Source organism: Macaca thibetana, chromosome 3, assembly GCF_024542745.1.
Source record: "Macaca thibetana thibetana isolate TM-01 chromosome 3, ASM2454274v1, whole genome shotgun sequence".
In the NCBI taxonomy this organism is placed as follows: domain Eukaryota; kingdom Metazoa; phylum Chordata; class Mammalia; order Primates; family Cercopithecidae; genus Macaca; species Macaca thibetana.
In genome coordinates this window covers 70,071,889-70,096,746 of record NC_065580.1, presented here as the reverse complement: position 1 = coordinate 70,096,746, position 24,858 = coordinate 70,071,889, and the positions used below count along the sequence as shown (strand labels likewise).

The 24,858-nt window shown below is 40.1% G+C and overlaps 1 protein-coding gene and 1 non-coding gene across 6 annotated transcripts in view; one reads left to right on the top strand and one right to left on the bottom strand.

Annotated features, from left to right (window-relative positions):
* The window catches only part of CDK14 (cyclin dependent kinase 14), a 798,330-nt gene that overhangs the window by 580,889 nt on the left and 192,583 nt on the right, over positions 1 to 24,858 (bottom strand). For 2 of the 5 annotated variants that reach the window (XM_050782870.1, XM_050782869.1), the window contains exons 4-5: positions 15,473 to 15,504; positions 10,926 to 10,971 (exon numbers count right to left, since the gene is read on the bottom strand). In XM_050782870.1, the coding sequence (XP_050638827.1) occupies positions 10,926 to 10,971; positions 15,473 to 15,492 (66 nt within the window). In that variant the 5' untranslated portion in view covers positions 15,493 to 15,504. Of the gene's footprint in view, positions 1 to 10,925; positions 10,972 to 15,472; positions 15,505 to 22,717; positions 23,076 to 24,858 lie in introns of those variants that run through there. The other 3 variants (XM_050782871.1, XM_050782868.1, XM_050782873.1) reach the window with 3 other exon arrangements.
* Positions 12,366 to 12,470, top strand: LOC126951871 (small nucleolar RNA U13). The gene has a single exon (XR_007724714.1). It is a non-coding gene; the product is annotated as a small nucleolar RNA U13 (small nucleolar RNA).

The following is a 24,858-nucleotide window of genomic DNA, read 5'->3' as shown; positions in this document are numbered from 1 at the left end:
ATCTAGAAAGTTACAGGTATCAAGAGACAAAAAAACTGTTAAAATCATTTTATGGAATACTGGAAAGAGATTTTCAAATGTAATCTTTGAGTTTTCAGGCTGCATCTTTTATTTAAATGTCCAGTTTCCTGAAACCCCTGCATATGTGTCAACTGTGTTATTTGAAATGGGTTTAAAAGCACTAGAGATGTTAAATATCATTCAATCAACAGTGTGCAGTAGACACAGAAAAACAGGGAGAAATTGCCTTAGCTTTATTTCTTTCCCTTCCTTTACCCTCAACATAAATGTAATATTGAAGTGACAGAAATAGATGTTCCAACTGGGATCCACACGTCACACTCACTACCACCAGTCTGAGAGGTGAAATACCCAATGGAGGTAGAAACTAGTTAGAGGCTCTCAAATGTATGTTAAACGCTTCCCAAACAAACAGTGGGAAGGGCTGGCAAATACATTCATTTTAAAAGTAAATATTAACTTAATGAGGTTGGTGACCAGAAAACTGATTCTGCTCTCTTGAGATTTTTACTTCCCTGCTCCTTCTCATCAAAAAGCAAAAGAAAAAGACACAATAAGACACAAATTCTCCTACTTCTGAGTCCAAATGGGATCAGAAAGGATCTTAAATCACTCTTTCTGTATGTGTCCTCAAATCTTTCCAACTCAACTGATGGTAAAAAGGGAAGATAAAGTAAATCAAGCAATGTAAATACTGGCAGAACTAGTCCATTAAATGCAGTGGGGAGCATCAGAAAGGCCAAGTCTTTTTTTAGGAGCCATAATTCTGTGCTCTAATAGCAGAACACGGCCAATCATTATATAACACCTCTTAACTCCTGCCTGAGACTTCCCCACTCTTCTTCCCTTGCCTGCACCAGTCGCGCATCAGAAAAGTATTATGTCTGGTACAAAGATGGCAAAGGCAACCAAAAGGTCATTCACTGGACCCAGAGCCTGGGTCATGAGAGGGTTCAGGGCAAGGTGGAACCCAGTGGCTGGCAACTAAACCACCAAAAGCAAGGTATTTTCAGAAAGAACAAAGAAAAGGGAAAGAAGAAAATGCAATGATACTGGAAGCACAGAAGAAAATCCAGTGAATTGGAAGCATTTTATGTTTATGTAAAGGAAAAGGAGAGAAAGAAAGAAAAAAATTGGTCTATCCCTTTTCTTAGCACTCACCCTACCAATTAAAACGAATCCAAAGTATTGAGTGTTTCTCCCTATACCCACCTAAAGTCTTCATCTTTCTAAGATGTAAATATTAAAAACCTGTTTCCTCTATACTTTTAATCTTCACAAATATTTTAGCTGTCATAATATGAATTAAAAATGAAGCTAGAGTGGCTTCACATGTACAAGCTAATAATCCAAGTGTATATATTCAGGACTCAAAGAAAATGAATGAATTTATTATCTGACATTTTCTGTTCAATATTAACCATTTGCCTCTTTCAATGAAGGCAATTTACACCCATTGAAAGACGTTCTGACACTTTTTTTGGAACATGCTAGTAAAAACACAGCAGTTTTCTCATCATGCCTTCCAGCTCAAACCAGTCTGCCTATCACAAGGTGGTCCATGGTACCTCAACCAACAGTTAACCTTCCATAATCTTCATGGACTACAGACCCCTCACGTTTAGCAGGAAATTTTTACTACACAAATTACTACCAGAAGGATCAAGTTTACATCTCACCAAACAATCCACCACCCACTCCCCACCTAAATCCACATAAAAATGGCAATACAAGCTTAGTTTTAATGTAACCTTGAAACTGAAATCTAAAACGTAAAGAGTAATTCAGCAGAGAAACCCCCTTGATTTCACAACAACAAATCAACCATGCAACATTATTTAGTAACAATGATTTAATCTCCCCGGGTCTCAGTTTCCTCTCTGTAAAATGCGTGTAACTCGGTTCAAAAATGACATAGATCTACAGCAGGAATCTTTAAGGTTCACTTACTGTTAGGCCTTTTTTAGGAAAAACCATTCATCTGCTAGAATTACTACCAAAATCAGTTGTTTCTTTGTGAGAACTTTGTTTTCCCAACTATATGCTGCGCCAGTAGTAGTAGTACCTAGATGTTATTTCGCCCTTTTCTCCCTTCTCCTGGGAGGCAGCCCAGTTACACACATACACTTTGGATGCAGAGAGACTACGTTAGAATACTAGATTAAACCACCTTCTAGCTGAGGGACTCTGAGCAAGTCACAATTTCAATAAACCCCAATTTCCCCATTATCCATTTGTTGCATTTCCTTTTTTTCAAATGTTTTCCCCACGCAGAGGATACTTACAATCTTACAAAACTGAGAGCATACACTACATACAATGGCTGTTTCACTGTAAAATAGCAATTCTTATTTTATACATGTTCTGCCATGAACATAATTACTTTTCTTAATAGCAAATATTACTCAATGAAACACATAATTGTGAGAAGAGGTAAGGTTTTGAAGCTGAAAAAAGTCCACCGTTGAGTTTAATATGCCTAACCATCTTGCCTGAAAAAAAATAATCAAAACGGAGGAAAATGTGTGTATAGATATACACGCGCACACACACACACGTGTATATATATATCTCATCATCATACATACATATATGTATGATGATGATATAAGGGAACTAAAGGGAATGCTGAAGATCATCAAAGTGAGTCATCCAAAACTGTGGTCATCCAATTAATGTCACTTTTACGGGTTTTTAATCTTTTTTATCTTCTAATAACTATATAGAAATTAGTGCAATGCACACTGCACAATTTGCATTGTATCTTGCAAGTACACATTTTTTTTTTCCTTTCATGACTAAAACACCTTTTGTGTTGCACATGTAACACATCATTTAGATAAAGTAATGCAAACCTCTTGGGGAAAGTTTTGAACTCAATTAGGGCATCTGGGGACAAGCCATATGTTACCAAGCCTTTTCCACACCTGAACCCCAATATGTAATGACCCAAGGATGCTCATTTGTAAGATTAAATTGTCTGCCTTTTAAGAGAAGAGAAACAAGCACTGCAGGACATTCTCCATCATATTCACTTGAAGACAATACAAAGAGAGCTATATAGCTGAAGATTTAAAATAAACGAGCACCTATGACACAAAAGAATTTGTAATTCATGTCCTGAAAAACTGTAACTAACATATCTCTTCTTTACCTGTATGTTTTAATTAATAAAAAAATGTTTTCATTCAAATCAAAAGTAACCATAAGTTATTCTCACTCATTTTTCTCTGTTGTAGAATAATGCTTACTTACCGGTTTCTTTGTTGGAGATTTCTGTATCACTGCTTTAGTTTTTCTTTAGGCTAAAATTTCTGGATTATGAATTTGATATTAATAAATACACAATTATAGGACTAAGATGACTATATTTTCTGAATCAAAAATCAGAAAGCATTATCTAAAACCAAGAGCTGTTCCAAAAAAAATAAGATTGCATATTATTGTAGCAATATCCATCTTCAACTCCTAATAATTCAGCAACAGGTATTTTAAAAGAAAGGCTCTCAAACTCTGAACTCATTTGAGGGATATGACACACCCCCAAGAATAACCCTTGCTAACTACAGCAGCAAAATTTTCAAGGTGTGTGAATATTTTGATAGGGGAAGTGAAGAGGCCTGCACCAAAATCTTTAAGGAGCACTTAGAAAACTCTCACCCTCCACCTCTACCACAGCCCATCACTGCTTTATAGAATGGGTGCAATCTCCTTTTTTGAAAAACCGTTAAAATAGAAAAACTAATAATCCAAGACAACTAAGTTATCCAAGAGATATGTCATAGGTTATAATTTCATATTTGGCACAATCCCATGGGCAAATCTGAAATAAGTCAAATTCCTAACTGCAACACAGTCCCCTTCTTTCCCACTAAAAAAAAATACATCAAAACATAATTGAAAGACTGACTTCAATATACTCATTTTTTAAAGAAAAGTATTTACGTACTTCAATATTTCAGCTGATCAGAACACAGAATTATAACATGTTCAAGATCTGCTAGACTAGAATAATTCCCAAACTCTGAAAAACATCATAGTTTTATTCTAAATACCACACTTCATTATAGACATCTTACATGAGGGTAGCCAGAGACTGAGAAAACACAAAAGAGCACACAGAATTGTAGAATCCAGGACTCCCTGGGTTCTCTATGCAATTCCAAATGTCTTTCAAAGTATAACTTGCAAGACTGGAGAAAGGTAGTTTTAATCAGTGAAAGGTCAAATAAGTACTTGCCTGATGCATTTTCATCTAGGTATAAAAGCACAGATTGAAAACTTTTTTTCTACTGTATTATGACTATATGGGTCATAAAAACCTTAAATTTTTTTTTTCAACACATTCCTTATACACATAAGATTCATCAGTATCATAGAATTTAGAGTAGCTATTGAAAAGCAAGAAAACCATTAATTTCCGTATTAAAAAATTAATCATATAATGTTACACTATAAGACATGCCATACTTGCAGATGATTTCATAATCCTATAATATTTTGCTAATACCTGGCTTTTTCCTAAAACCACTGTAAAATAATTTTCCATATCCCCAGCCTAAGTTTAGGATGCTCATGCAACACTCAGGTCACAATAAAGTTACCAAGGCAAAATTAATTAATTAATTTTAAGAAAATTCCCAGGCTCATACGCCTAAAAGAAAGGACAGTTCATTTCAAAAGAGTTAATAAAATAAAACTAAAAGACAGCCAGGTAGGGTGGCTCATGTTTGTAATTCTAGCATTTTGAGAGGCTGAAACTGGTGGACCGCTTGAGCCCAGGAGCTCAAGACCAGCCTGGGCAATATAACGAGATGCCATCTCTTTTATTATTTTTTAAAAAAATGGATTTTAAAAAGAAATTTAAGAAAACTAAAAGTTACTAAGAAAGAAGGAAAACTTAAAAAATAAATAGTAAATTGGAAAAATAACCAGAACTTTACATACTGAAAATACAATAGATTCAAAAGGGAAAAGTAAATATTACTTCAATCACTCCCTTAAAATGATGAAAGAGCTCCTTTAAGACACTGATGAGTCCTGAAGAAATTGAGCTTGCAAAACTGAAAGCAAACTGCTGGTTCCAATATCTTGTAATTATGCCTTTTATAAATTTCATGACAGCAAGAATAATAAGAGTTAAGAGTGTTTGGAACTAGGCTGGGGACGGTGGCTTATGCCTGTAATTCCAGCACTTTGGGAAGCCAAGGCGGGTGGATCACTTGAGGTCAGGAGTTTGAGACCAGCCTGACCAACATGGTGAAACACTGTCTCTACGAAAAATACAAAATTAGCAAGGCGGGTGGCGCATGCCTGCAATCCCAGCTACTTGGGAGGCTGAGGCAGGAGAATCACTTGAACCCAGGAAGCAGAGGTTGCAGTGACCCAAGATCACACCACTGCACTCCAGCTTGGGCAACAAGAGCGAAACTCCACCTCAAAAAAAAAAAAAAAAAAAAAAGTGTTTGGGACTATAAAAAATTTGTCTCAAACACTCAGGACTGGAATCTATGATCCAGTCCTGAGAAAACTCTGACCCACCTTGGCCTCACTGATTTCAATGATTGCTATGGTTCTGAATAGGAGAAGCCATCTCAATCACAACCCAGCAATATAAAGATTTCTAAATTAATGGCTCAAATTCCAGTCAGAAGGAAAATAGGCATAGTGTACTGCAGCTGAGCCCATTTTGCATTTGTTGAAGAAAATACAGTAGTTAGGCTGTACAGAAAGACTTCCTACGTCAAAGGTCAGGGTCATCGTCATCTTCTTTTTTTTTTTTTTTTGAGACAGAGTCCTGCTCTGTCACCCAGGCTGGTGTCCAGTGGCACAATCTCAGCTCACTGCAACCTCTGCCTCCCAGGTTCAAGCAATTCTCCTGCCTCAGCCTCCCAAGTAGCTGGGACTACGGGCACCCGCCACCACGCCCGGCTAATTTTTGTATTTTTAGTAGACACAGGGTTTCACTATGTTGACCAGGCTGGTCTCAAACTCCTGACCTCAAGTGATCTCTCCCAAGGTGCTGGGATTGCCACCAGGCCTGGCCCAAAGGTCAGCTTTCAACAAATGAATTCAAACATGCAAATCAGAGCACTGCCCAACAGGGAACACTAACCACTCCTTACAGCAGAGACTTCCTACAGGCTATACAGCCTGCCACCAGGATGCAGGGTGCTCACGACGGAAAGAGGACACTACTCATGTTTTCCATTTCTGTAACATTCTGCCTTTTGAGAATTACAAATTGAATGTGACTAATTCTCCCAAATGTCATACATCTTACACTTTGTGACAGACATGTACTTCCTCTCTGAATCTTTACAGTACTAACCAGACATTTGAGCCACTGTCTGGGACTAGACCTAATTACGATAATTATGTCTACCATCATTAGGGAGATGGTAAATATGATCAAACACTTATAAAAAGGAAAAAACTGAAGCACAGAAAGTTTTAAGCATCAGAAAATTAAAACTAAATTTCCAATGAGAGAATTAAGGAGGTAGTGATGTTCTTTTTCAGCTATCTAAAAGGTTGAATTTGAAATATAATGACTTCCTGGATTACTGGCATAATTAAAGAACAGTCTAACTTTTAGACCTCTTGCATAGAATAGTTTCATAGCATCTAGGACTGGCAGACATGACCATAGTGAAAATAAAACAGGACAGAAAGTAATATAAAATCTTTTTTTTCTTTTTTTTGGAGATGGAGTCTCACTCTATCCCCCAGACTGGACTGCAGTGGTGCAATCTCAGCTCACTGCAACTTCCGCCTCCAGGGTTCAAGCGATTCTCCTGCCTCAGCCTCCTGAGTAGCCGGGATTACAGGTGCCCACCACCACACCTGGCTAATTTTTATATTTTTGGTAGAGACAGGGTTTCAGCGTGTTGGCCAGGCTGGTCTCGAACTCCTGACCTCAAGTGATCCACCTGTCTCAGCCTCCCATAGTGCTGGGATTACAGGCATGAGCCACCGCACCTGGTCTATAAAATCTTATGACAAGAGAGAGTGAGATTGAATCTCTACCCAGGCCCAGCCCTGTAAGATGCTGAGAGACGGTCAACCCATAAATGCCTGTGAGGCTGAACTAGATCAAGAGTCAGGCTGAGACCACATCCAGCATGACATAAAATAAACATCACTTGATATATGAATCTTTGAATAGGTGAGTACTATGACAAGAAAGATATTTCAGGAAGGCTGAGTGGAGGAATAAGATGGAGCAGTGATACCAATGAAGAGTTTATTGAACTAAAGTAGGTAAAAGTGAAAAGGTTCTGAGTTGAGATGGCAGCAGCTGCAATGATAATGAAGTCACAAAAATAAAAGATAACTGTTTGAAGCTGGGTGCGGTGGCTCATGTCTGTAATTCCAGCACTTTGGGAGGCCGAGATGGGTGGATCATCTGAGGTCTGGAGTTCGGGACCAACCTGGCCAACCTGGTGAAACCCCGTCTCTACTAAAAATACAAAAGTTAGCTGGGCGTTGTGGCGGGCGTCTGTAATCCCAGCCACTTGGGAGGCTGAGGCAGGAGAATCACTTGAACCCTGGAGGTGGAGGTTGCAGTAAGCCAAGGTCGCGCCATTGCACTCCAGCCTGGGTGACAGAGTGAGACTCCATCTCAATAAAGAAATAAAGAAATAAATAAATAAATAAAGATAACTGTTTGATAAGAGTCAAAAGGTAGGAAAGAGATAGATCGTGAAAGGCCTTGAAAGATAAGCCAGGAGTTCGGAGTTAAACCTGCACCTTTTAAAGTAGTAAGCAGGGGAAGAGCAAATTTGTATTTCAGACCCATCATTCTGTTGGAGTGGGAGGCAAGTCGTAGGCAGGGAAGTCAGTTATACAACTACTCCCTGTCCAGGAACAGATGATGAGGCTGAATGTGCACATCAGCAGTGGGAATGGATATGACAGCAAGGAACAAAAACCAAGCCAACACCTGGATGTGGGGTTGGAGAAAAGGTTAGGATAGCATCAAGTTTTTAGCTTGGAAAATCATGTGGCTGGTAGAGTCAACAGCAGAGAGAGGAACGAGAAGGTGCATGTTTGGGGAAATACAAGAATTAATAATATGTGCTAAGATCGAGGTGACTGTGAGACACAGAGGCAGAAACCTCTAGCGGGCAGCTGGACATCTGGATGTGGAGGTTAGAATAGAAAGCTGAGTCAGCTACACTGACGTCAAGTGTACACCAACCACTCAACCAGAGCATGACAACTGATCACAGAGGACAGAAGGCTGAAGTTATGGATGAGATGGGGAAGACTTAAGCATGTTCAGAGCCTACGGTGAAAGTATCTATTAAAAGGAGAGGGAAGAAAACATAGTAAAGAAAGACAATAATCAATTATGTAAGCTTCTGGAGTAGAAAGGAGGGAAAGGAATTGAGAGGACAGGAGGAAGAACTAGCCTGGAACAAAACAAAGGACAAAACCCTGAGATCGACGGAGAAAAAAGGAAGTAAGACTGGAGCAAATAAGGGTACATGAATGGGCAGGGTGTTAACAGAGTGAACACCTAATGGTATTAAGGGCTCTTAGAAGTTGGAGGGTGTTACAAGTTGAATTGTGTCCACCAAAAATTCATGTCAAAGTCTTAATCCCCAGTACCTTCTAAAGTGATCTTATTTTGAAAAGGGGTTCGTACAGATGTAATTAAATTAAGAGGAGGTCATACTGAAGTAGGGTGAGCCCCTAATCTAATATGACTTATATCCTTGTAAAAAGGGAAATTTAGATAGACAGAGATGCATTAAGGGAAAACAATGTAAAAAGACACAGAGAGACGGTGGTCATCTAGAGCTAAGGGGAGAGGCCTCGAATGGATCCTTCTCTAACAGTCCTCTGAAAGAACCAACTCTGCTACCATTTAATGTCAGACTTCTGGTCCCCAGAACTGTGAGACAATAAAAATTCTGTTATTTAAGTCACCCAGTTTGTGGTACTTTGCTAGGGTAGCCCTAGGAAACTAACAGAGAGAAAGCCTTCTACTAAAAGAAGAAAGGGTGGAGGAGGGTTGCAAGAAGGCTTAGGGTGAGTGAAAAGAGTTCAGCAGGAAACAAGTCAGTGGCATAAGGACACAAATGCAAGATGGTCCACAGTTGCCTGACGTTCCAGCTAAGGATGGAAATGATAAATTTATTTACAGAGTGATTTCCTCAAGCAGCTCTTGGCAGCCACTAGGTAAGACAGGAAAAGATGCCAGGTCAAAATCAAGGGCTGGCAGCATATATTACAAATGAAGTACAAAGGGGTAAGGCCATTAAGGATACTGGCAAGACAGTGATGTGCCCTGAGTGAACAGGAAAGGAACTAAAGGGGGAGGATGGGTTGTGGACTATGAGAATGGGATGGGATAGGCAGAGAAGGGATCATCTAGAAACTGGAAGCCAGCAAAGAAGAGATACAGGGAATACATCAGCAGTAAAAGAGCTAAACAGGAAAGATTGTTAGTGGGATTTAATATTTTAAACCTAGGACAGTCCCAGTAAGACGCAGCTCCTGCAGAAACCAAATAAGGGTAAAGCAGGTATGATATGAGAAAGGCAGGAATGCTAGAATGTTGTATTACAGAGTATACATCATCCTTATGGACACTGAGACATCCCCTGACGGTAACAGGGTAGAGAAAAGAGTGAACCAGCTTCCACCATGCTCAATAAATGGAAAAGAATGACCAGAAATATCCACAAATCATATTTGTATCTAACCACTTATACTAGTCCATTTTCACATTGCTATGAAGAAATACCCAAGACCAGGTAATTTATAAAGAAATGAGGTTGAATTGGCTCAGACATGCAGGATGTACAGGAATCCTAGTGACTTCTGCTTCCAAGGAGGCCTCAGGAAGCTTCCAATCATGGCAGTAGGCAAAGGCAGAGCCAGCTTCTTACATGGCAGAAGCCAAGAGCAAGAGAGCAAAGGGGGAGGTGCTACACACTTTTAAACAAGCAGGTCTCACAAGAATTCCCTCACTATCACCAGAACAGCACCAAGGGGATGGTTCTAAACCATTCATGAAGGATCCACCCCCATGATCCAATCACCTCCCACCAGGCCCCACCTCCAACATGAGATTTGGCAGGGACACGATCCAAACCATATCATCCCTCGATTCTGGTTCTCATAAAAATCAATGCATGGCTGGATGTGGTGGCTCACAACTGTAATCCCAACACTAGGAGGCTGACATGGGAGGATTACCTGAGACCAGGCCTTCGAGACCAGCATGAACAACATGGTGAGACTCCATCTCTACAAAAACTAAAAAATTAGCCAGGTGGTGGCATATGCCTGTGGTCCCAGCTACTTAGAAGGCTGAGGTGGGAGGATAGGCTGGGCCTTGGAGGTGGAGGCTGCAGTGAGCCATGATGGCACCACTGTACTCCAACCTGGATGACCAAGGGACACCATGTCTCAAAAAATAATAATAGTAATAATAAGAACTACCACCTTTATTAGCTCTGGTATTATACCTTTATATAAAATAACAAAGAGGGACATGGACTAGAAGCTAAGATCAATATACACAGTCTCTAACTAACAGAATCGTTATATTAAATGTAAAGTAAGCAAGAAACCCTATAAAAATGTGCTTGGGGCACTCACAGACCAGATGTAGAACTTTTTTAAATTTTATATGCTTTGTACACATTTTCCTAGGATTTGAAAAACTAAAATAGCTGGAAAATGACAAAATAAGTGCTGGCAGCCTTCTACCTCACAAACATAAAATAACTGACCAAAGCAGAGAAGAATGAGAAAACTCATACATGATCACCCATTTTTATAAAACAAACTAAGTGCTTAATTATCTGGATTATATGCCATAAATATATGAAACTCTCTGCATTTCAAAGGTTTATTCCAATTGCTAAAAATTTTGTATTTCTCACCAAAGAGCCAGGCAGAGTCAATACTTTGTTCTGGAAATCATCAAAGCTAAAAAACAGAGGGATAAAGCAGAACCGCATGAGTTAACCTTTTAATCTACCCATGAGAACAATTCATGAATTGCTGTAGCTATCACCATTTCCAACTATTTCCATACACATACATATACACTTAATTAGAGCTTTTGTCTCCAAAGTTCAAAAGGTTTTATGTGTGGTAATTTTACACTGGTGGAGATTATCTGTATTTTCTGACCTTTCATATATTAGGTATCATTAATATTCTAAAATAAATCATTAAATCAAAAATAAAATTCAAAAATTCACCAGAAGTCATAGTGTAGTTATTGTTCATCACTTCAGGAAAAATGGGGCCACTTAGGGACATGGTCTGGGCATTTATTGGAGACAAAAGGTAAAAAGACATTTGGAAAGTTCTGCAGTCATTTCACAGATATGAAGTTGATGCTTTACCCAAGACTCTCATCACAATGTCACCGGAAACATCACGTCCACTAAAAACTATGACACAAAATACCAATCTTCTTTCATCTTCAATCTAGCTTAACCATGTGTTTCTCCAATAATTATTTAGCCCCTTCATTATGGCCAAGTACTATGCCAAACCCTTCCAAACATCGAGAAGTTGGGAGGGGAAAAGGACTGAAACTAATAAAATTTTACTTGGGATGTCTTTAGAAATGATTAGTCCATCCAAGTAAAACGTGCAGATTTAGCCCACAGAACATTAAATGACTAATATTGTAGTCAGGGACCAAATAATGAAATGAAAAACAAAATGATCATTCATAGAATGTCCCGTCTCCAACTATGACCGGCTTCAGCAAAATTCCCTATTGTTTGCTTATTGTAAATACCTGAAGGCTTCAATAATTCCAAACTGTTCAATATAAACACACGCACAAGCACACGCATGCGCACACAAACACAGCCCAGTTTACAACAAGCATAGTTCCTGAATATAATTCCAGTCTGGTTTGGGCATTTCAGTGTATGATTAAGTAAGTCTGTATTTCTTTTTCTCCTGTGTTCAAGGTCAAACATTTGACACACACTCTAGAAGCATCCTCTACATGAATCAGGGAGTTGCTACCAAACTCCTGCTCAGGCACTCTCTGGAAGAGGCCACTCCTTAAGATAAGGAGCCTTCCAGCTCATAAATACTGAATAAGGAGAGTTGCCACACCTTATTGCATACCTAAGAAGCTGACCCAACCCTCAAAGTTTTAAGACTCAAATCTGAATTGATTCCAATGTACTGTAGAGTCCCTCAGCTCCAGGAGAGAGAAAGAGAAAGAGAAAAATAAGCGTTCAAGAAAATTTCTACCATTATAATCTGAATATGATCTCAGAAAACTCAGTTCCTATGTACACAACCAGAGTTTCAGTGCTTTTTTCTGATGTGATAAAGTTGTCATTTTGATCCTTTTGTATAGTTCATAAGCGTGATGACTAGGGTTTCACCTCATGTGTAAGACGTGCCTCCCTCAAACCTTATTACAAGGTCAGCACATTACCTGTCTGACATGAAAACATGAAAAAGAAGTTGTAATCTTATGTTGGTTGTTACATTATTTAGAATCCTACATTTAGAGCTAAGAGGCAACCTGAAGATCACAGTTCAACTGATTTTACAAATGAGAATGTCGAGGCCAGGGTAAGTTAAACGACCTGCCCAAATAACTAGAAAGTGGCAGATGAGAATCCACACTACCTGACACCTAATTCATCACTCTCTCTACTCCTCTACAATAGATATTTACTCGCATTCAATAGATACTTACTGAATGTTAACTATGTGCAACACACCCAGGGATTAAAAACTTGAATGCAATCATCCCCATGTGGAATCTAAACAACAGTGGGCTTTAGATAATACTTTCTCAGTTTTAATATGCAAGTCATCACATGAAGCTTTATGTGAAATGTTAAGAGGAATATCTGAAATTAACTTTCCTCATAGCTGTAATTCTTCATTTTTAATCCTTCCATCTACTCTGTAGCCCTTCCAACTACAGAAGGTGGATGTCAGAGTGAGAGCATTGATGATGATCATCATGAAGGCAATGAAGATAACACCAATTATGAGATATTCCCTTTTTGTGAGCCATTATTCTGAAACCTTTATGTGCGTTAGCTTATTTCATTCTCTCAACTACCTTAAAGGGAAGATACTATTATTATCTCTATTTTACAAAGGATATGAAATGAATAAGTCAAACGCCCAAACAGGGGATAGTTGAATTAGGAATTATACCCCAGCATGGCTTCATTACTACTATCTCCCAAGCTTTTCTGGCCTTGAGTCTTTCCTTCATTAGCTGGAAATTACCTGCCCCTTCTGGATCTCAATTTCTTTATCTGTGAAATGATGGAGTGGGAAAATTATTATTTCCAATGGATCTTCCAAGTCGAGCATTCTGTGATTTACTGATTTGTGATAGTTACCAATCTCTTTCGGCAGAGGAAGGAAACCACTTTGCAAAACCTAAGGATGATTTTGACCCAAGTTACAAACTCCAAACCTTTGACTATGCAGAGGTTTCAGAATAACAGAGAGAGGGAGCAGTTACCAGCCTCAGGTGTTTTTTAAAGCTAATCACTAACAATAGTGTTTAAGCAAGAAAAAAGGTTTTCAAAATTCCTAATGATTATTAGGAAGAGTTTGTAAAAACATGGGAAAATATAATGTTATTGTACCAAAGAAAAAAGCAGGATATAATAATGGGCTGCTTTTTCAAAACACGGGGAAAGCAGCAAGAACATTCAACAGTTGTTGTATCGGGGTAACAGGATTTATGAGATTTTTTTCTTTCTCCTTTTCCTTATTTCTCTCTTTTTTATGTAAGCTTAAATTATCGCCATAATTAGAGGGGAAACTTTCTTTACAAAGAGAAAAATGGTGCCAAATATTCTCATATTGATTTCTCCCGAAAAGAAAGAAAACACTCTCCTGAAAAACATCTCAATAACAACACTACAGAAATTCCAGAAATACAGGTTTAGAGGAAAACTCCACTATTGCACACTAGGAAGGGAGAAGAAAAGACTCCTCTATTGCTTCAAGTCTACAAGAATTAAGTTTTGTAGAGGATGTCACAGGAACATTGGCAGGGAAAGTTGCTTCAGAGTCCAGGGACACACAGGTTTGTAAAGCTCAGCCCAGGAAAAAGAGAACAGGTGCAGCAGATGAAGCAGCAGACCGTATCAGCCAAATGACGCTGGCCCCATCCAGAAATCCCAGCCTGGAGCAGGTTCTCCCTGAGCAGACCTGCCATGCACCACAGCCAGCCACATGGCCAAGGGGACTTTCCATGAGCACAAATGCCCTTTCCTCACTGAAGTACTGCAGCAGAAGGAAGCCAGGTAGCATATTTCATGGAATATGTAACTATTAAAACAAACCACCAAACCAAACTAATTTATGCTTTCATCAGGCCTTAGAGTAAGCACACTGTATAGATAACACCCATGTTCCTATATAAAAACACAATGTAGGCCGGGTGCAGTGGCTCACACCTGTAATCCCAGCACTTTGAGAGGCCAAGGCGGGTGGATCACAAGGTCAGGAGATCGAGACTATCCTGGTTATCATGGTGAAACACCGCCTCTACTAAAAATACAAAAAATTAGCCGGGTGTGGTGGTGGGCACCTGTAGTCTCAGTTACTCGGGAGGCTGAGGCAGGAAAACGGCGTGAACCCAGGAGGCGGAGCTTGCAGAGAGCCGGAATCATGCCACTACACTCCAGCCTGGTCAACAGAGCAAGACTCCATCTCAAAAAAACAAACAAACAAACAAAAAAACACAATCTATATATACATGTGGCCCAGTTTACAACACAGATCAATGAGTGTGGCTCACGATGGTTACAACAAAACACTTCACTCTTTAGCACTGTGAAAACATTTTGTAAACATTCATTATTTCTCTAGTGATTCCCACTTTTACTACAAAAATTCAGGAATGATTGCAATTTTAAAATCACATTCAGGATGCTATTAATTACACATGAACTCTCTGCCTTACTTGAACAGTATTTTATACTGCTTTGTGGCAAATAGATCAAGACAGATCTGATATACAAAGAATAGGAAAACCAGAACATGAAAAGTCACCTTCTCCTTTGGGAGACTGACAGACAATATATGGCATCAACAACACATCACACCCTGATTCAGCTGAGGTCTGCAATGAGCCATGGTGCCCAACTTACCAACAGTTCCAGACTTGCCTTAAGCACATACATCACGCTGCATGTCTAAAGCACTACCACCAGCAAGAAGGCAACAACACAAAGGCCTGCATGTGTCTTCTAATTAGTTTATTAATTGAAAAAGACATATTTGTTACTTGCTACCAAAACTCATTTGAACGATTATTTTAAAATTTGAAAATATCATAATGCAATGAAATAAACAGATGTCATCTTGTGTGTGTGTTTTAAAGGCATTTTTTTCTGTTTCTAAGTACAAAGTTGGCACCTACTGACTACCTGGTACTAACATTAGATGAAGAAATGTAACCTACCTCATCAAAGGTGGTGTCATCTTTCTTCAAAGCTATAAAATAAGAAGGAAAAGGAAACAGTTATTATGAAAAATTCCAAAGAGACTAAGTTATAGAAAACAGAAAAAAAAAAACAAGGCAGTATGGTGTTTTCATTTCAGAAAGTAAATTGTACCCGAACCTGAATAACAATGTTATGATACAAATACGAAAACTGCAAATCAAAGAGAGAGAACTGCACAGCATGAATCTTTTTGAAATATTTTTCATAAATACACAAATAGAACTATCCTCCCAGATCTAAGAAAGAAGCACACATAACTGCTCCCTATGTCTTCTTTAGTTGGAACATGTTTTAATGAAAGTATAAAAGAATCACAAAGTAATCTTGAAGAAATTTCCCCTTAAACTCCTGGGTTTTGAGAAGATATCACCAATTGTTAGGATGACACCTACTTTGCATAGAGCCCTGAATGACACTTTCATACTGAGTAAAGAGTAGGTATGTTGATGAAAGACTAAGCCTGTTAAAATAAGCATTGCAGAGTGAGAGACATAATTTAAACATTTCAACATGATAAATTTCATAACAAAGTATTTCAAATGAAAATACATTCAGAATATTTTATAGGAACCAGCAAATACTTCAGATTTATTTTAAATATGGTCATGTGTCACTTAACAACTGGGATACATTCTGAGAAATGCACCGTTAGGCAATTTCATTGTGCAAATGTCACAGAGTGTACTTATACAAACCTAGATGGTATCACCTACTACATACCTAGGCTATATGGTATAGCCTATTACTCCTAGGCTACAAACCTATACAGCATGTTACTGTACTGAAAACTGTAGGCAACTGTAACACAATGGCAAGTATTTGTGTATCTAAACATAGAAAAATGTACAGTAAAAATACAGTATTATAATCTTGTGGGACCACTATCATATAAGTATGACTGTCCATAGCTTTAGAACTGGAATTTTTTCACCCAACATAGAAAGAGAAGAATTTCACCTACAGTTGGCAAACATCTAGTTCCTTACATTTTACAATTACTTAGAATGTTTCATATTAAGAAGAATGCATTAAATAGCTAATTTATCTTACTAGCTGGAGAAATGTTTCAAATTTACAGAACTGTGCATAGGTGTTTGCTGCTTTAAACCTGATTTAGTCTGGATAGAAGCACTTGGGTAGCTATTACTTGGAAAGCTTTGTTCTGACAAAAGCAATGAAAAGCAAATTATTCTGGCAATTAAGCTCTGAGAAAAGTAATGTGCCTAAACTGAAGCTATCATAGAAAAGCTTAGGATACATACTCTAACACTCATGAAAAGGTTATTTTCTCTGTTTCATATATTTGTGTTTTCAAGAATGTGACTGTGGTGAATTAAGGGATGGATGCAGGTAGGCTGAGGGAAATAAAACGTTTCTAAAAGTTTCTTATTTTTCCCTTTTGCCTAATAAACTAATCTTTCTTTATTGGATAACCATTTCTTCTGAAAGTGAATGGAAAATAAAAAGACAGTCCTTTGTTGTGAATGGCTTATCTTGCATTCAATTACCTGCACATGTTTTAATTATGTATTTAACTTAACCTACATTAAATCTAAAATAACCTACATTAAATCTAAAATAATCTGTTTTGAAAGAACCATGTTAAGATCCCAGCTAACTTCTAATGACTGCGTTTTCACTAGAATTTAACTTCTAAGCTACAAGGCTCTGTATAAATACCAGTCAACAATATTACTATACTGTCTACTCCCTCAACCCAAGGCGTGTCCTTTAATTAACATACTTGACTAATGAGTCCTTTACAAAACATTAGTAATGTAATTCTAAATATAGACAAGTTGCTCCATCTGAAAAACAAAATTCTTTGGAATAAGAAATTAATAGCCCATTGATTTCACATACAAAGTCCAACATAAGCAAATTACCATACAGCCTCATACCTAGCTCATTTAACAAAGATTAATGGAACACACGCACTATGTGGTTGCCATGCAAGATGCAAAGCTACAGCAGTAAACTTGTAATTCACGGCACAAACTTTTAAATATACTGTCTTTATTTTGGACCTTATAAAAGTTCTGGAAATTTAGCCATGTGTTTTCTTAAGCAAAGCATCCAGTGGTTCTTTTTAACTTCAGTTGATACTACCCCACCAGGTGCAGTGGCTCACGCCTGTAATCCCAGCACTTTGGAAGGCTGAGGCGGATGGATCGCCTGAGCTCAGGAGTTTGAGATCAGCCTGGGCAACAGGGGGAAACCCCGTCTCTACAAAGACAATACCAAATACATACATACACACATACATACATACATACATAAAATGAGCCAGGCATTGAGGTGGTGCCCTGTGGTTCCAGCTATTCGGGAGGCTGAGGTGGGAGAATCACATGAGCCTGGGAGGCAGAGGTTGCAGTGAGCCAAGATTGCGCCACTGCACTCCAGTCTGGGCGACAGAGTGAGACCCTGTTCCTCTGCTGCCAAAAAACAAGATACTATCCCTTAGGGAAATGTAAATATGGAATGAAGACCCTCAAGTTGAGAAATGAAGACAGCAGAAAACTAAACTGTCTTGAACAGTGAGACTGGACTATTTCCTTCTTATCTCCTAGTCCTGACAATTCTCCAACATTCTGGACAAAGAGGCGGGGTCTGGAGGTACCAAGAGGAGAAAACAGAAGAAACTGCAAGTGTATTTGCTATGACATAAAGAATAGGAAGCCAGATTCTCTCATCTGCACAATACTCTCAAGCTCAAGGTTACCAGAGAACACCATTACTTCACTGAAGTCATTCGCTGCTACATTCACACCTTACACGGTTTCTTCTAAATACTGAGTCCTTGTCCTGAACAGCAGTTAACAGTGACAATAAACACCAACTTAAGATGTGTTTGCCAGATATTCATCAGGTCACTGATAAGTAAATTCTGACCCAAACAAGAATACAACATCTCATTATTGATTACATTCCCTGATGGCCGTAGTCATTCATGTAAATGTAAATCCACAATTATCTTGAAGGATTTCATGGAGTAACAGGCATATTACACAATTCTGGAATAGCCAAGGGGCATATCAAAATATTTCAGATCAGCAGATATTCTATTCAGTCTTCTGCTCACACATTGCTTCCTCTAGAAAGCTTCTCATGATTTCACTTAGATGAAAGTGGCGCTCCTCCTGTGTTCTCCAACAGCAAATTTTGCTAATCTTCATGGCAGAATTTGTTACTTTGTATTGTAAATGCCTATTCATTGGCCTGTTTTCCCTTAAAATCCTTGAGGACAGCGATCAGCCACATTGGTCAGCCAATCTGACTGTCAGAACAATGTCTACAGTGGAAAGGAGTTACTCAGTAATTATTTGTTGAATTAATGAGCCCTACCTCAATGGCAAAAGGAGAGTATCTTTTGAGACACACTTAAGTTTTGGTGTATGAAAATGATACATTGGTTCTCTCTTAAAAGATCATAGATATAAATTCTATTTTGTAGTTTTCAAATTAAAATATTTTGAAGTTGCATTGGGGAAAATATGGTACTATAGTTAAATTTTGTGTCTGAACATTTAACCTTACATTTCTCTTTTCTGACATAATGAATTCATCAAATGACAACTGGACTCTAGAATTACACACTTACAGCACAAGGTAACAAACCCCAAAGTTCAGTGTAATCACAGCCTCTTCTTTTTATTTAGTTCCCTCACAAACCATATCCTTTAAAGAAATAGTATACACGGGGTTCATCTCAAATATCGCAGAGTATAAACTTCCTTTCTCTAGGAGATAGTCCAAATAAGTATGAAGAAATGTATTCAAATAAGTACGAAAAAATGTCAGTTTGACCTTAATCATAAACCGGGTATTACATAAAGCCTTTCTTCTTCTAGGCTAACATTCAAAAATAAAAAAGAAACAAGAAAGAAAAGAGGAAATGAACTTTAATATACTTAAACTATTCAATAATTAAGTTCCCATTTGTCTTTGTTACCCTAAATTAAAAAAAAAAAAAAAGTGTGAGACAACTGTAGTAATTCCTAAATAGGTGACCATATTGACACTATTTAGTAGAAAACCATAAATACTACCGAAATTGATGGGTGCCTTTAAAATTCAATTACACCCATCTTATAAAAGAACCATAACTATATCATAGTCATTCCCTGGCAGATATCGTAAATTAGAGTGCTATGGCTTGAAAGCCAATGTGTTTTATAATATAGTAATCTCAGATCAGCTGTATTTGGGGTGGACAGTGACAAACTCAGCATGATCTCTGATGTGTAAACAAATTAAACATTAGCATTGCTTTATGTATTCAGAATTATTATTATTAATGATAAACACTGATCGGATATCAGATACTTTCAAACATTTCCTCATTTTCAATAAATGACTGATTAATAATTTCTTTCAGCTAAACAATAATATTGTACATTTCACCATACAACAAGCTACACTTTTGGATCATACTAAAGCAGCAAAATGAAGTCAGTATGTCTATTTCAAAAGCCATCTTAGATTGGTTAAGGAGAATGAGTATGTTGCAGTGTGGATTATTCAACAAGAATAAACCATTCGCTCTTTGATCTCCTCTTGAAGTACCAGTGAAGAAAGGAGGATGATGGGGTATAAACAGAAATTGGAAGGAATAACGACAGCCTACGGTATGACCTTCACCTTGTGATAGATACTGCACTAGATTTTTCATGTATTTTATCCGTTTTAGTCTTCACATATATTCAACTTCTAAGAATATTTACAGATGAGGACTCTGGATTTTAGAGAAATTCCACTGGCTGCCAAAGGCACAGAGCAAGCAGGGAAAACCAAGTTCAAATCCAGGCCTGCCTAACTCAAAACCACATGCTGTTTTAAGGCTGGCTACACTACAAAGTCAATGGCCACTTCCCTCTTCTCTTGCTTTCTATCTATAAGATCAGTTAAGTCAGTATGATGGAATCCCTAATAATAACAAAAACAATCATAATATATCCTGAACGTTTACTGAGTCTTTATTTAATGTGCCACACAGGACATGGTATGCATTATTTCACTAAAGCCAACAACAAAACTGAGTTATACATGAAAAACTGAAGCTGAGAGAAGTTGAGGGACCTCGGCTAGGCATGGCAACACCGGAAACACCCAGTCTGTGTGACACACAGCCCACATTCTTAACTCATGCACTATATAATCCCACAGTAAGCCCTCAACTCAACCACCTCTAGCACCTTAAAAATCCTTAGATAATCAGAATGAGTCCACTGGTTTTAATTTTGCAAATACAATATAAAACACCAAGAAAATAAGAAAATACAGATTTTGTTTCTGTAATGCTACTTTTAATGAATGTCCTTGGCTTGATATACAACTATAATCACTTCAGTATCTACTTTTACAGTATTCCACAATGAGATCTGCAATTCAGAATCATACCTTCCATCAATACAAGAAATAATCAGCTGTGCTCACTGCACTGTATTCTGTGTCCTAAAGGGAGGATATAAAATCCACCAGATCTTAGAAGACATTTTAACAAGAGTTGGATTCAAAAGGAGTTTCACATCACTAAATCTCAGTAAGCTAGAAAATCCAATTAACTATAATACCCCCATTTGCCAGTATTGTACTTAATCCAAATTTTACTGATTGTCGATCAAAACCTTGAAATTATTTAAACATAAGGAACTTTTATATTAATGTCCTTGGTTTCTTACTGAGACTCAATTGCAATGAATTATTTAACACAAAACTGGAGGGGCTCCAACAGAATCATTAGCATTAGTAAACATATAGTTAATGTGTTTTAAAACAGGGCTTAATGGACTCCAGAACCCGCGTCTGTGAAGGTTTGGGTCAGGGCTGAAACATCCTCGTTAATAATGCACACGACTCAACATTTCCCTCTCTCACACTCTTCTTGGCTTCAAACTTCATATGAATGCAGGGACTCTCCATATGTATCTCCAACTCTGAAGAGTGAAATTAATATCCAATACATGCAATAAATAAAACTAAAGATTGGTTTCATACCATAACTTTACAGTCATCTTGGGAAATATTTTGCATACCAACACAAAATTTTAAGTTGAAAGACCAAAAAAAAACAAAAAACAAAAAACACTTGGCTACATTTCGATCCATTGCACTCTCTCACTTGAAGAAAGTTTGTATATCTCACAATGAATGGGTGGAAGAATATCTGTAACACTCATGTGCATCCCAGGGTTTTATTTTAAGGAACTAAGTACCTTTATGCTTAATTTCCATTAACACCTTTGTTAACATGGACGACATTTTAAACAAGTGAAACAAAGACTAGGCAGCTTCCTAGGGACTCGCAGGGATTATTTTTTGTGGCTATAGCATTCTCTTGCTCCGGGTAGTTACGTGTATCAGTGAAAGTTGTGACAGTGGGGGGGGGGGGGGGGGGGGGGGGGCAGCTACCTCTTCAGGTTAAAAGGGGTTTTCTATGCCCCATACTCAAAATCTAACAAACCCATTCCACGTGACACTGCTGTCACCCTATTACAACCTGTGACATGCATTTATTCCTCACTGTCCTAAACACTGTTGGTCAGTTGGTTGGTTGGTTTAAAGACAATAGCCCATGAGCTCTAGTAAATGGAACAAGTTCCGGAGACATTCCTAAATGTCCAGACAACTCCACAGCGCGCATTTCTCTCCAGTCGCGGGAAGATTCTGAGACCTCGAGACTGAACACCCAAATCTCGCTTTCCAGGACCCGAAGTACCGAACAATAGGTCCCAAGGTAACTGTCCCACTTCCCTTCAGGTTGAATATGTTAAACAATACCAGGGCACAGTCTAACGTTTCACCAATTTCCAAAGCTAAATTACTGACTAAACGCCCAATATCAAAGTCTGTGCGCAAAAAATAACAAGTGGCCCAAGCAGCCGCGCAACCCCTGGCGCGGTGGGAGCCGAGGGGTTCCCTCGTCCGTCCCCCACGCGCGCGAAAGGGCGAGCACTAGTGGCGGAGGAGGGGGGAACCCATATTGTAGGCTTGAGAGAGACTACAAATGAACCCCCAGATCCTGAGGGAGAGGGGTCTCTTTCCTTTGCGTCCTCGCCCTCCCCGGGGTCCCTAGCACTGTGCCCTCGACCCCCGCTCGCAACGCACCCCACGCCAGCCCCGCTGGCAGCTGCATGGCTGGTGCCAGGGCGCGGGCCGAGGGGACCGGGCGCTGGGGGTGCCGGGGGCAGCGCGCTACTCACCAATGCGGCTGAAACTCTCCGACAAAGTTCTCCGCAACTTCTTCATCTTGCCGATCTTCTCGGCTGGCTGCGGCTCAATGAGGTCGCACATCTGGGCGACGCCGGGCCCCGGCAACTTCCCTAAACTGGTCCAGACCACAGCTCAGACAACGGCGAGGGCGCGCGCCGCGGGGAAAGCGGCGCCTCCTCCTCTTCCACCTCCTCGGCCGGCCGGGAGGCGACGCGCAGGGCTAGGGAGGCGAGCAGCAAGCAGGCGGCGGGCAGCAGGCTCCGCTCCGGCCTGGGCCGCGGCTGGGCGGGCGGGGGCGGTTTACGTGGTGCCGGGGGCGGCCGCGCTCGCCGCCGCCGTGGTGGCCCCGCGCCGCGCCGCCGCCGCCCGGCTCATTTTCCCTCCTTTGTAACGGAGAGAAGCGCGGCCGGCAGGGGGAGTGGTGTGGCCGAAGGAGGAGGCGGGGGCGGGCCGGGGACAAGGTGCGGGAGTCGCCTGGCGCCCAGTGCGCGGGGCGAGGGCGAGTGGGCCGGCAGGAGAAGTTCTGAGCCCAGAGTTGCGGGCGCTGGGCAGAAGGAGCCGCGGCGCGGAACCGCCAGCCCCACCGCTCCTGCAGTCCTCCTGCTGCCGCCGCCACGCCTCTCCCTCGACGAAGGCCCCCGGGCGCGGGAACCTAGCACGACCTCCGCTCCCTGCTAGCCTCCCGCGTCCTCCGCGGCCCTCTGCGTCTGCCTCGCACCCCGGCGGCGCCCCGTCCCGGCCGCGCCCCCTCCCGGCCGCCCCCGCGCTCCTCCCCCGCCCCGCCCGCGCGCCGGAGGATCACGAAGGGGCCGGGGTGGGAGCGGGCAGCGTCTGGGCACAGCGTCTTGGGCTATGGGGAGGCTACCGAAAGGAAACGGGCCGAGTCCAGTTGTTTAAGTGGTTTTCTCCTTCCACGAGCGCGTGTGAAAAAGAGCGGAGTTGGGTGGAGGGCAGCTGCAAGGACTGCCTCCTGGACTGGGTGCGGTAAGGCCTTAGGGATGCATTCAGATGTAGGGTGCCTTATTTTTGGCCGAGAAAGCTGTCAAGTGGAAGATCCAAGGGGAAAGGTGGGCCCAGATTTTTTTGTTGTTGTTTGCGGTGGGTTTTTTGTTTGTTTTGAGGTCAAGTGCAGAAGCAGCGGAAGCTTCAACTGTAACCCTCCAGAAGGCAGGGATCATGCTGTTTCCCTCCTTGTCTCTGATCTTGGTGACACATGTAGGAGATTTCTGATAGGAATACCCGGTTCTGCAGTAAATAGCAGATACAGCCCTTGGTCTTTTTCTATTAAATTCTTAGAATATATTTCTGAATTGGGAGATTTAGAGGCTAAACAGATTCCGACTTCTTTTTCCCCACCTCAAAAACAGAACTTTAAAAAGGAGTGGGGGAGGTGTTTATAAAATCCCAGGACAAAGAGTTCCAGCAGCAGCACACATCGTCTTCATTCTGAAAAAACCTGGTGTGGCGTGAGTTCCAAACGTCAGTCTCTCAGGGGAGAGAGAAGGAAGGTGGGGGAGGGCTTGATTGTGTTGATTTGGGGCCAGCAAACTCCTTATGAATAGAAACGTTAGTAATCTTGAATCATCTGGCTGTGTAATAAGAGCTTGTGAGGGTGTGACAATGCTGTTTGGTTTGAAGGAAATTGGGGAGTTTATATTTTGTTAAAAGATTTTTTATCTTAAAAACTAGCCCTCTGCCTTCCTTAAATTGTGAGGTAAAACAGTGATTTGTTCTGCCCTACACTGAGCACATTGTAGGATCTTGATAGATTGCGGATGATAAAAGACAGGAAGTCAAGCTAAGTGGGGAGCAGAGGGGGGCAAGGAATTCGCCAGGAAAGTCCATATGAGTTGAAACGCAAAGCTGTTGGATCCTGGCTGCCATATCTAGATAATTACAGACAGCACCAAGGGTGGCCTCATACCGGAAAAAAGTTTGACTTTTACCACTTCCTCAGGTTAGTTAGGTAGAAAGTTTTCAGCAGTTATGAATGAAAAGACAAATTCAACCAATCAAAACACTAATAGGTTGTACGAGTCAACAAATACGAAGAAAGATTAATTTAACGAACTTTCACTATTATACACCTGTGACTGTTATCCACTGTGACAATGGCTGTTTCAAATATATA